This window comes from Gracilinanus agilis, chromosome 2 (assembly GCF_016433145.1).
Source record: "Gracilinanus agilis isolate LMUSP501 chromosome 2, AgileGrace, whole genome shotgun sequence".
NCBI classification, from domain to species: domain Eukaryota; kingdom Metazoa; phylum Chordata; class Mammalia; order Didelphimorphia; family Didelphidae; genus Gracilinanus; species Gracilinanus agilis.
This window is the reverse complement of record NC_058131.1, coordinates 435,596,915-435,610,911: the sequence shown is the minus strand read 5'-3', so window position 1 is coordinate 435,610,911 and position 13,997 is coordinate 435,596,915. Positions and strand designations below refer to the sequence as shown.

The window sequence follows — 13,997 nt, the reverse complement described above, 5'->3', positions numbered from 1 at the left end:
AGTCGGGGGGTGAAGGGGAATGTAAGAGCATGAATTATGTAACCCTGTTAACTTTTCAAAAAAATAAATATTAATAAATGCTTAAAAAATAAAAATATAAAATTGGGATATATGTGAAGGATGCATTAATGTTTTTGTGAGGATCAAATTGAATAATTTGCTTTGTAAATCTAAAGCTCTATATAGATATCTGCTATTATAATATTATAATAATGGTAATCTAGTTGATCATAAATTTTACTTTTCTATACAAATACTATTTGTGGGGAAGGTAGAGAGATAAGAGGGGGAAGACTGAACAGCTATAGTCTATGCCTATCTTGTGGATATTGAAGCTCAAGCTTTATTTTATCTCAAGATGTATCTTAACTGGACTGATTACAATATAAAGTATCTTCTAGGATCAAAGGCCAAAATGCTTCGTGCTGAGTTTGAGCTATTTCATAGGAAGGTTTTTGTCAAAGGCTGTTTCAATGTGCTCAGCACCGTAGTATATACTACACTATGATATCTCCTCATTCAAAATCTTCATTGGGTCAATTTGGTTAGTTCTTCTCCCTAACTGTATGGACTTCCTTAGAGGAAATGGTAATAATTATCAGCACCAATATTAAATTCCTCACTGGGCAAGACATTCTGTCTGGCATGCTCTCTGTGATGAGTGTCTGACCATTTGTCATGGCTGAGTTGGAAGGAAATATATAGAACAAATTGTCTCACAAGTATGTAGGAGAAAGGATTGAGTTAGGAAATAGGAAGAAACTTGTCAGAGAGAAGTTTACATTTAGGAGGTTTCTTTCTTTAAAAAATATTGATACCTTTCAATTTTACACAATTTTCACTATTAAATATATCCCTGGTCCCTTCTCTACCCAATGAATCAGTATGACACGAAATTTTTAAAAAGTTTTTTAAAAAGCAGTTTCGTAAAACCAAATAGCACATCAACTCAAATTTATTACATATGCATTCTTGCAAACAAATAGTTCTCCCAATCTGCAAAGAAGTGAGGGAGATGCATTTTTTCATTCTTCCCTGGGTCAGGCTTCTTGAGGTGATTATAATTCCACAAAGAGTTTTCAACATTTGGTTCTATTATTTACATTTTTATAGTCATTGTGTCCCAAATTCTCTCCTTCACTTTTTTTTCCACATCTTTGTTAATCAAACTGATATAGATTTTACATGTGCAATCATTTTTCCATATTAATTAGTGCTTTTTGTGGAAGAAAACTCAAACAAAAAAATGAAGAAAGAAAGGGAAATATAGTGTGCTTTAGTTGGGATTCAGACTTTATTCAGCTTCCAGTTCTTTCTCTAAAAGTAGATGGTATTATTTTTATCCTTATGAATCCTTTTGTTCTACTCACTTCATTCTGTATCAGTTTATGTAAGTCTTTCCAGGTTTTTCTGAAATCATCCTGCTTGTCATTTTTTGTAGCACAAAAGTATTCCATTGAAATTTGTTTAGCCGTTTCTCAATTGAAGGGTAACCCCTCTCCAATTCCTTGCCACCACAAAAATAGCTGCTATAAATATTTTTGGATATATAAAACCTTTTCCTTTTTTGAAATCATTTTGGGTTATAGATCTAGCAGTGGAATTTAGGGGGGTGGTCAAAGGGTATGCATAATTTTATAGTCCTTTGCAAATACTCTCAATTTTTTTTCCAGAATGGTGAATTTAGTTCACAACTTCCACAACAATGCATCAGTGAATCAATTTTTACACACCACCTTCAACATTTGTCATCTTCCTTTTCTGTCATAATAGTCAATCTGATAGATGTGAAGAGGTGTTTCAGAGTTGTTTTAATTTGCATTTCTCTAATCAATAGTGATTTAGAATGTTTTTTCACATGACTATTGATAGCTTTGATTACTTTATCTGAAAATGTCTATTCATATTAGATGACCATTTTTCAACTGAAGAATGGCTTGTATTCTTAATATATTTGAGTCATTTGTCAACATATTTGAGAAATGAGACCTTTAAAAGAAAAATTTGTAATTTTTTTCAGTTATGATTACTGTTTATTTTCCTCCATCCTATTCCCCCAATTTATCTTGTGTGCTTTCTCTCTCTCTCTCTCTCTCTCTCTCTCTCTCTCTCTCTCTCTCTCTCTCTCTCTCTTTCTCTCTCTCTCTCCTTTCATGCTGTCCATACGAAACATGCTTTGCTTCTGACCATTGCTTTTAAATTTTTCTAATCAATAGTGATTTAGAGCATTTTTCATATACCTATATATGTCTTTGACTTCTTCAAAAAATTGTCCGTTCATATCTTTTGGTCACTTATCAGGTGGGGGAATGGCTCTTATTCCCACAAACTTGGTAAGGTATTCCTTATATTTTGGAGTTGAGACCTGCATTCAAGAGCCTGTCTATAAAAAATCATTTCCAAATTTTCTACTTTCCTTCTAATCTTGGTAGCATGTTTTACTTGCAAAAAAATTTCCAATTTAATGTATTCAAAATTATCCATTTTATTTTTTAAAACCCTTATCTTCTGTCTTGGAGCCAATACACAGTATTGACAAGCAGAAGAATGGTAAGGGCTAGGCAATGGGGGTTAAGTGACTTGCCTAGGGTCACACAGCTAGGAAGTGTCTGAGGTCAGATTTGAATCTAGGACCTCCTGTCTCTAGGTCTGGTTCTCAATCCACTGAGCCACCCAGCTGCCCCCAAAATTATCCATTTTATATTTCACAATGTTCTCTATCTCTTATTGACCCACATATTCCTCCCCATCCATAAATCAGATAGGTAATAGGTTCCTTGTACTTCTAATTTATTTTTGATATCTTCTTTTGTGTCTAGATCTTGCATCCATTTTGAACTTATCTGAGTGAATGGTGTAGTTATTGATCTATGCCTAGTTTCTGCTAAACTACTTTCCAATTTTCCACAATTTTTAACAAATAATAATTTCTTATTCCCCAAATGTGGACCTGTGCTTTTGTCAAATATGAGGCTACTATTATTTTTTAACTGCTGTTGTATGTCTGTTCTATTCCACTGATGTACCAATTTCTTAGCCAGATACCAGATAATTTTGGTACCAGATAATTTTGATAATTACTGCTTTAAAATACAATTAAAAAACTGCTACTGCTGGATTTCCTTTCTTTACATTTTTTCATCATTTCTTTTACTATTCTTGATCTTTGATTGGTGTGGCACTGAATAAGTAAATTAATTTTGGTAGACTGTCATTTTTATTATGTTGGTTCTGCTCGTCCAGAAGCAATTAACATTTTTTCCAATTGATCTGACTTTTTTTGTATGAAAAGTATTGTTCCTGTGTTTGTCTTCGTAGGTTGTCTCTCAGGTATTTTATATTATCTAGAGTGATTTTAAATGAAGTTTCTCTATTTTTTCTTGCTAAACTTTGTTGGTAATATATAAAAATGCTGATGATTTGTGTGGACTTTTTTTGTATCCTGTAACTTTTCTAGGTTGTTAATTATCAAGTTTTCTAGTTGGTTCTCTAGGATTCTCTATGCCCTCATACAATCTGCAAAGAGTGATAACTTAGTTTTCTTATTGCCTATTGTAATTCATTCTTTTTCTTTTATTGCTAGAGCAACATTTTTCTAGTATTATGATACAAATATATGTTTAGCATTGTTATTAATTTGCTTACTATTGCCTTTCTTCTCAATATAATTTACTCAAATGAGTATCTCTTTTGATTAGGTTTGTTTTTTCTATTACTTTGTCTGAGATTTCAATTGAGACATAATTCATCTAGCTCTGGCTTCTTTCCCTCCCCTCTCATGGTTTGATGGGGATATTATTGGGACTGTAGACTCTAAATGATTACTCTATTCCTTCTGTGTTTCTACTTCCATAGTTCTTTCTCTGGATGTGGATAGCATTCTTCCTCATAAGTCCCTCAGAATTGTCCTGGGTCATTGCATTCCTGCTAGTAGAGAAGCCCATTATATTCAATTGTGCCACAGTGTATCAGTCTCTGTGTGAAAGGTTCTCCTGGTTCTATTCCTTTCACTCTATCAATTCCTGGAGGTCTTTCCAGTTCACATGGAATTCCTCCGGTTCATTATTCCTTTTAGCACAATAGTATTCTACCACCAACAGATACCACATTTTGTCCAATTGAAGGGCATCGTTTCATTTTCCAATTTTTGCCATCACAAAGAATACAACTATACATATTTTTGTACAAGTCTTTTTCCCTATGATCTCTTTGGGATATAAACCCAGCAGTGGTATGACTGCAATCCAGGACTATTTTTAAAGAGAATGCAGCAAAGGGAAAAAAATCTCATGGCAGAATCTTTTCTTTAGTTAAGATTATACCCACTTTACTCAGTCAATATGTTTACAATGAATTAATTAATAACACATGTTCTGTAACTTCTTCTGCTATAAAAATAGTTTCTTAGTCTCTAAAATTTTTTTTTGCAGGTGTAAGGAAACAAAGAGAACAGCCCTGTGATCTGAGATTACAACCCATAGAAGACTCCCTTAATCCATGGAGGTGGGGTGGAGATGGCAGTAGGAATGAATGACTAAATTATGAAACTTTAGCTGGGGTACTCCTAACATCGCCTTTCTAATCCTACTGTCCTTATTGTGTGTGAGAGAAATTAGAACTGAAGTTCAAAGTCCTAAGACTTTGCACTTCTAATTTTATAAAATGGTATTGATAACATTGGGAAGTTAAAGAACTTCAGGGTCTTTGTTGATGCTATATATACTAGGATATATCACTGGATAGAATGATTATATATTTAGTAGCTTCCTCAAATAAAGAATATCAACTAGTTCCACTGAAAAGTACCATAGAAACTGTCCCAAACTTTACGTGAAATTATGAGTACATATGGAAGTTGCACACTGTGGGATCATATGTATGGTCATGGCACAGAATGGATGGCAATAGAAAGATCACTTAATTTGGAGTGAGAATCTTTGGTTCAAGTCCTGGCTCTTATACTTATTACATGTGTGACACTGAACAAGACAATTAAACTTTGGGGGCCTTAGTTTCCTTGTAAAATCAGGATATTGGACTGATCTCTAAATCTCATTTAAAATCTAAATTATAATTTGGTTTCAGTCTACTTTATTACAGGATTTTATGTTATCGTGGCAGTTGTATTTTTACCCTGGTAATTGCTGCCTCTCAGCCAGATCTTGTGTAACATTACTGTGTGTTTGAGGAGAAGAATTTTTCTGTTCAGGCAGATATTAACAAAGCAGACCTAGGGATTAAAAAAAGTTTTATTAATGTGCTTTGAAAATGTTACAAATATTTATAGATTATTGCTGCTTGAGTCTTTGTAAGACAAGAGGTCTCATAAACAAAGTATATTAGTTAAAATTAATATAGTGTCTTCATCTGATAGTACATATAATATTCCACATCTGTGGTATCCTCTTCACCTTTCTATTAAAAAATGACAGAGATGTATTTTTCCCCTCCTATTCCAATCCCATTGTAAAAAATATTGTAAAAAATATTCATAATCAAGCAAAAGAGATGCCCTCTTTGAGTACACCAGGCTTAAAGATGTTTCATTTTCTGCCCTAAATTCATCACCTCTGAATGCATATTTTTTCATTGGTCTTCTGGAATGGATCATTACATTTCATAGCTTTCAAAGTTGTCTGTATTGTTATTTGTATATAAATTGTCCTCCTGGATTTTCTCCTTTCATTCTTAATAATTTTGCAAAAGACTTCAAAATTGTTCATTTCTAGAATATTGATGCTATATTATTATATATTATAAATTATTATATCATATAATTACATAATAATAATTATTATATTATAAATTATTTCTATGGTTTTGTTTACTTACCTGCCTTATTACTTCATATAACTATTAACCTATTTTTTGGAAGTCATCTCTTTCTTCATTTTGTACATCATAATAGCTCTCTACCACATTAATATACTACAAATTAATCAGCCGTTCTTCAATTGTTAAATATTCTAATAGTTTCTTCTTTTTGCTATCATCAAAGATCATTCATAATTATTTTTATGCACAAAAACCTTTTTTAATCTCTATTGACTATAGAATAATTGGGTCAAAGAGTAATTATTGTTTAGTATCTTTTCTGTGTATAATTTTCAGTTTCTTTCCAGAAGAGTTGAATTAGGTGTTGGTCTAAATCTTCTATCTTGTATTGATTTAAATACACATAAAAATAGTTCTTCTCAGAGGTAGAAATAGAACATTTTGGAGGAAACTAGGTGGCAGGGAATTTTCCACATGACCCTTTCAAACTCTGGGCTACTTCAGTTTCTATATGTATTTTGAAGGTCAGAATTTTCCAGTATCTGTGTTTGTATCTCTTGTAATAGTTTACCTATAGACTATAGTGACATGTTTTACTTTTTCTAGCCAGTCAAATAACACATATACTTCGTAACAAAGATAATTCATTTACATAGCTATACAAACAAACAGAATATCCTTCTTTGCTCCAAACCCAAACTCTATACTTTCTGTTACACACAAAGTGGGAAGAGTATATTTTCAGAGGACTTACATGTAGGACATCCCCACCTTAGGGGAGAAGTAAGATGTATGATCAGTTTGTTTAATGGTGTTGCTAAACTTCTTCTAACTTTCTTGTCTTCCTTATGTGAAAAAGAATTCTTTACTCTATTGTCTATCCTGAGTTAACACTGTTATAAAGAAGGTATCTTTGTTTACTATTATAGTTATTATAGGGTATATTAGTCAGGGAAGCTGTCACTTGGATTCCCTTGATAGCTGGTGCAGGGACACCCGGGTCCTGTCACTCAGCTGGATGTTATAATAATTGCCCCTTCTCAATAACAGCACCCAGGCAGGATCTCTAAAGGTCAGGTGGATGGGTAACCCTTTCAGGTCCCACCTGGGGTTGGATTGATTATTAATATTGGGCTTTATTAGCCTTGGATAACATTTTCATCTGACTGCGTTGCTCCCTCCTCAAGGGCTGTGATGTAATAATCACTTCAGGAAGGTACTTAATAAACTTTATCTATAGATGTTAATAAGAGAAAGGAATAATCAGGAATGGATTGGAATAGGAACCCCTGTCACTAATGGCTATGATCACTAATCCCTCAGGACTGTAAGCTGTTTCAGTAATGCTGGAGCTCTTGTTCTTCACCTCCTCTGGCTCATCTTGACCACGGCCAAACCAGAGAAAGCAATCTGCTTAGCTGATACAGATATTGATGATCCCTCTCAGCTTCTTATTGCCAGTTGTTATGTCAGTCCTACAGCCATCAGGAAATACCTCCCTTACCTCCCTCTGCTTCTTCTCCTTCCCTCTTCCTGGTTCCCACCCGGGCCCAGATACCTAAATATCAGATGTCTAAATATCTAGAGGGAATCCAGAGAGAATCAGAGGACCCACAGTCAAATCCACAGGTCAATGCTCCAAGATCAGATCAATGTCCAAGGCCCAGGATTCCAGGCCAAGGGTCTAAGGCCAAGGGTCCCAGTCAGATGGCTGTTAGGGCATTTATATCCTCTGGCCAACTGCCTTTCCTCTTGTCCTCATGGCATCTGGGAATATTCCGATGTCTCCAACTGTCTTCACCTGTCAATCAAGGTGAGATTCACAACTCCCAGAGTTTGGATATGACAACACTAACAAGTTTGTTACAACTAAGTACAAGTTTGTACTAGATGGAGGAGCTCGAAAACCACTTAGTGAATTCACACCCTATTTACTGCTAGGTGAGAAGCCAGCAAGATACTTGGAGAAGTCCACCTTTTTTTCTAACTCAAACAGTCAGAAACTTGTGAATTCTTTTAAGAGTTCACACCCTCAGAAACTGTTCAATCAGGAAACTGTGAACCCTTTTGATGAGAAATTGACCTCCAAAAGGTGCAAAGTAGATTCCATAGACACTTCACCCTGGGCAGTGTTAGACAACTTGGAAACTGTGATTGGCTCCTATGAAGAGGGGAGGAGAGAAGAAGTCACCATAAAAGCAAGCTCTGAACTCAGTATGGAGATGAGATGGTGTTGGAGAAGATTGTCTGAAGAGATTATCTTCTGGAGATAGCCTTCTAACTGGGGAGAGTCTTTCACTTTCAACTTAACCCTGGAGGAGCTCCAGTTGAGGACTGCTTTCTATTAATACTACTACATGGATGAGTGAAAAAAGGCTGACTTCCTTTCCCTGACTTATTCTGGAGGTACTAGCCTCCAGAGAGGCCCCTCATCTTGGAGGAGGCCTCTAGATTAAAACCCTTAATTAATTTACCTCTGGGCCCCCTTTGCTGGGACCTCTGAAGCCCTGCCTGCTTTGGACTAGGCCTGAGTAAATGTCTACTCTCTCTGATCTTCTTACACTCACTCTTTCTCATTTTGAAAATAAGCTATCATTAAAAAAGTCATTTGGAATTAAGTAATAATTCCTGGTGACCACACTCTTATAAATTTAGTGCAACCTTTTTATTTTAAGCCCTTACATTCTGGCCCTTACACTTGAGTCTCTCACTTCACCTATCACATAGCTTAGGATGTATCATTGTGGAGATGAATGTCTCTCTTGATCTACTTCCCCAAACAGAAAAGAGATTTAGAGAAACTGTGATAAAGAAATGGTTTTAACCTCATCCCAATAGTTCTTCTGTTCTATGGAAATAATAATGACTGGCAAACTTCTCAGTTATATGACCAAAGAGATAATATCTCAATGAACTAATTGCAGAGAAGGCTAATCTTTAACCTGATCAATCAGCATCCTGTTCCCCAGGATACCTCTCATCCCGAGTCTGGCAGGGCTTATATCCTGGGATCTAGTAAGCATTTCTATCTACCTGTTACTACATTCTCTGCCAACTAAATTCTTCTTCTCTCCTTTCTACCCTCTTTCTACCATTCTGAGGTAACAGTAACAACAACAAAAGCAGAATTCAGTTCTACCCCTGCCCTTACTCTATATCAGTGATGGTGAACCAAAGATGGCATGCAGAATGCTCTCTATGGGCATGTGGCTGCCTCCTCCCCCTGAGTTCATTACTCAGACAGAGGGACTTAGGCAGAGCTGTTCCCTTCCCCCTCTGCACCTGATGACTGATGCCATTTTTTCGTATCACTCGCTCCTCTGCCCAGCAGCCCAATGGGAGCATAATGAGAGTAAGGTGTGCAACTCACAGGCAGCAGAGCTGGAGGGGAGTGGGGTACTTGGGCCACTACCTTCCCCCCTCTGCACTCACTGAAGGTATTCCTCACTTCACCCATCCCTCCACCCAGCAACCCAATGGGAGTGCTTTCTCCCTCCCCTGTGTGGGGTAAGGGAGGGGACAGGGCACCCCTGGCACTTAGTGGGATGGAGGGGCACATAACTGGGTCTGTGGTGGGGACAGGCATGGCACTCAGTCCTGGGAGTGGGTAGGGGCAGGGCCTGGCATTCTATCTCTAAAAGGTTTGCCATCACTGCTCTATATGGAAAAGCTAGAGATAACAGAAAAATGGGGAGAATGTTCTGCCTAAAAGGGCTTAGGAAGGAGCATTCCTGCTATGGTTAGGGAGCGTTCAATCAGAGAATTAAGGAACAGAAGGAAATGGAGCAGGGCACCGTTTTGTGTGTGTGTTTATGGGGAGGAGGGGAAATTCTACCAGCCTTGAATTAGAGAACTGTCATGTAGTTAGGGATGATTCTGCCTCACCAAAAGACATTTGATGCTGAAGAATTCCTCAGTGTAGGAGGAGAAGGAGGCTGAGATAGCTTTTATGTCCAAACCTTGGAGGATCTGACATCAAAGAAAAAGGCATCCAAAAGTAAGCAATAAGGTAAAAATGACAAAATTACCAAAGATTTTTAGAAGGAAGAAAATTCATTTAAAAACTTTGAACATTAGTAGATAAATCAGCAGAGGAGATAGTAATAACAGAACAGAAGATGGTTTCCAGATTATCTGAATGAGTGCAAACATCAATATATAAATATTTTAAGACAATAGAAAATGAATCAATACCTGATGAGGGCACTGTGAATTCATAAGAGAACAAAGAACCACAGTAGGATGTTTCTGAGTGGTTCAAGAGAGGAATAAGAATTGTGAAGATAGAATTTATGGCCTACACAGGATAAATAATTTGCAAAATAGAAAAACTGGAATTCATTGTGTTAAATCTTATCAGAAAAACAAAAGACCAAACTAAGAATGATCTCTTTCTCTGACATCTCTACATTAGTGGTATAATTTTACTTTGTGTGATGAACTCAATATTTGGAAACTGACAAAGAAGATGAAACTTTTTCTAATTCTTCTGCAATACTTACTTTCAGGATAAGTTTATTGCTTCTCTTACAGCTATAATGCCTGGCATTCCTGGGCTTTCGTGGGGGGAGATTCTGACATAATTTTCCCTTAAAAGTTATTCTAGAATCATCAGTCTATGATTCCTACTTTGATGTCTGAGCTGAAAAGAGCTTTTTCGAGATAATTTTTACTGGGCTTGGTTTCCAAAAAGTCAGTATTCCTGACCTACTGAAATCATTGGTTGTCTCTTAACTGAAATTAGACTAAAAGTCTTTTTGTCATTGATTTTTTAAAAAATGATAACAGCTATTTGTATGAGCAGGTAAACAGGCCTCTTATTTTTGACTTAATTTCTGTCTTTATGAGAGACTGTCTAGTTGGAGTACATAATGATGTGTCTGTGAATTCTCTAGGGTGTTGGATCGTGCTGTTTAGACATAAGACTTTCAGAACAGATGTCCCTGGTGTTGAAGTACTTTGATTTAGGAAGAATTCTTTCTATGAATGAATGCTTCAAAGTCTCCCCCTGAGGAGGGTGGGGAGAAGGAGGCTCCCCTCTAAGCATGTTTTAGTCATTCACCATGTTATTACCATGCAACTATATGCACAATATATGCTCATTCAAAATCTCTAATGGTGATTTTCCCTGGGGAAAAAAGATCCAGAACTCATTCTAGCTTAGGCTTAGTTTGAATGGGTTTTTGATGAGTGATCTATCACTGTGCGTAACAATAACTACTACTACAATATCACAGTGACACAATCCAGTACATAATCTCCCTCTTCCAGAGCACTTTCCTATAGTCTTCAGGAAGTTCTGGATTTTTTATTAGTCATACTAAGGAGAAAAGGAGAGAGCAGTAGAAGTAAGAGGTATAAGTCCATGAGTTTTCTATAGGGCTGGATGTTGAGTAGTAATGGTACTGCAACTCCTATAGCCTCCCTGATTGGCATTGCCTTTGAAAAAAGAGTAATGAAAATCACAGGTGGTTACTCTGATAATGTTGTTTTATGGCATTTTCCTTTTGTTACATCATTCCAAACCAGTCATTATTGTGGGGGACTAGCAGTGAGCCCCTCAGGTTTGGGATGCAAGAATGCAAAACTTCATAACTTAGTTTAGAAATAAAAAGAGAAATTTATTAATTTGGAATTCATGTTGAAATGGCTGAGAGGACAGCATAGAAGGGAAAAACTGCCTCTTCTTACAAAAACAGGAATAATAATGTGACCAAGGATGAGGGAATGGAATGAAGTTAGGCAGGAGTGGGAGGATGTTTGTTATCTGACAGGGCTTTGTGTCCTGAAGACACAGGGGATGACCCTTATAGTTTAGGGATCAAGTAGATGTCTTAGATACAACCAGATGATATCAACGCATAGCCTGGATGTATATCTCTGTGTCCATCTTGAAATCTAGGGGAAAATACAAGGGGTATCTTTCTCTTAGGGGTCTTTCTTTATTTTAAGTCCTTGATGTCCAGGTTCACCCTTTTCTCAATGCTAACAAGAACATAAGGAAGGAAAGGAATTTTCCTGCTTACAGTTTGACCTGAAGGACTTCTATAATTTGGGGGTGCAAAGGGGAATCCAGAGTCCCATGCCATCAGGATGAGTCATGTACTTTTGCTGAACAGTCTTATTCTTGAGATCCAAATTATGTTACAGGGTTCCTCTGGCTTACTTGGGTAGCTGATGTTGATGTAATAGTAATAGATAGTGTCTCATAGATTATGATAAGAAAGAGGATCTTGGAGGAGACTGGGAGATCTGTTCTCTTCATTTTTGTTCTCCCCCTACTCATTCTATCTTTCATATTGCTGCTATACTCAGTTTCCTAATTCATGTTTCTGATAGTGTCACTGTCCTGGAATACCTTCATTTATTCTTCATTGCCTACAAAATAATGTCTAGACTTCTTAATAGAGGATCCAAGAACCTCTAACCTTATGCTACCTCTCCAGGCTTATTGTCCACTATTCCTTTATATATCCTGATAACTTTGTTTTATGAAACCCCTTGATTACCCTAGACAGGATTAGAAAGTTTGTCCCAGACTGTATAATAAACCCTCAAATATGGATTGCTCACTCTAGATAGAATTAGAAGATGTAATCAAATCTTAAATGCTCTTTTTGTCTTCTTAGTTTCTCTTATTGTATCTAGGGCACTCCTAGGTATTCTAGCTTCTGGCAAAATCTTCTCTTCTTAGCCACTTCCTTTCCTATATAGTCAAACCTTGGTACTCCATAGTTTTGGAACTTTGTTGAATTTGATATTTGATAGATTTTGATGAGAAAAAATTGTCTTGGTATTCAACATTTGCTTGCATCACAACTTTGGGAAGCTTATGTTCTTTCCAGCCAAAACAAGGGATCACATATTAGCTCAGGATCATTATGAAGAAAGAAAGAGCTGCAGAAACTTCAAAGGAAGCATCAACAGCTAATGGTGAAGGACTTTTCTTCAGGTGAGGAGGAGGCAAAGATGATGTCCCCATTTCATTAATCATGGAAATATGTTCAAAATAAAGTGCAAAACTTTGTTGAAAAATATCACCCTGATAAATCTTAACAAGCAGAATTGTAAATTTGTTAAATGACCAGATCATTTCCCACTTTAGAGATATTTTGGAATGTAGACAAAAACAAACCTCTTTTGATAGATTTCTTGTGAAGACTGGTGAATCTCAAGCAGGGTTGAAGAGCTTAACTTGCATTTATTTTAGTTAATATGAAACTAATTCACCTTATATAATCCTTTAAGAATTATATGTAACTAGAAGGTTAGAAAGTCTAGTCCCATTTGTTAATTAGTTGACAGATAAGGAGAGTTAGCTTAAGAGTTCCTATTGTAAACCTTCTTATTTGAAGTATACATCTTTACTCTCTCCTGATTCTGAATAAATATAACAGAAGCAACCATAGAGCCAGTTATAAAAGTAGGAATAATATTTGCTTTTCCAGGAATTTATGTCAATAACAGGGTTCTAAGATTTGATGACTCTGTTTACTTTTATGACTCTTCTTAAAAGTAATTGTCTCAAGGTATTAGTTATAAGACCAATAAATGCTTGGAACTTGTACTTGAATTTATCAATTATTAGTTAACATAGTTTGAATGTATGGGTTTTGTTATTCAATGATTTGTATCAACTGTCAAGAGCCTATAAAAATAACTGTGAACATCCACAAGATGTCTTTCATCACAGACTAGGTATGAGTCAGTTTTTCAGCTCAGAATTATGGCCCAGCGATTTCTTTATTTCTTATACAGTTCAATGGTGACAAGGGACAGAAAAGAGAAAGAGAAAGAATTCCAGAAGGGCAGTTGCCCTGGGATATTATGAAAGGAGGCCTCTCTTCCAGAAAATAACATTTTTCCTCCCTATCATCCCCTTAGGCCATGAACTCCTCTCAATACAGGTAAAGTTAAGGTAAAATTGTTTTATTTAATCTAATTATTGTTTTTTATTTGTCTATGTTTATTTAATAAAATAAATAGTGCTCCACTAAAGCACATAATGACATAAAAATCTGGGCTTTCTGGGTGTCTGGAACAAACTAATTCAATTTACATTATTCCTCATGGGAAAAAAATTCATTTGATACTTTGATACTCAGATCTTTTGTTAGGCCTGGGAAGCTGACTGAGTATAAGAGCTGATAAAAACAGCAACACCTGGACTTCCAGGTTAAGATGGCAGCAGTGTAAGGAGCAGCTGCTCGATCTCTCCTGAC

General features: G+C 36.2%; 1 gene segment (V, D, J or C); it reads right to left on the bottom strand.

Annotated features, from left to right (window-relative positions):
* The window catches only part of LOC123237656, a 264,496-nt gene that overhangs the window by 214,738 nt on the left and 35,761 nt on the right, over positions 1 to 13,997 (bottom strand). Inside the window, 1 exon segment of the C gene segment in view lies at positions 13,639 to 13,654. Coding sequence covers positions 13,639 to 13,654 — 16 coding nt within the window.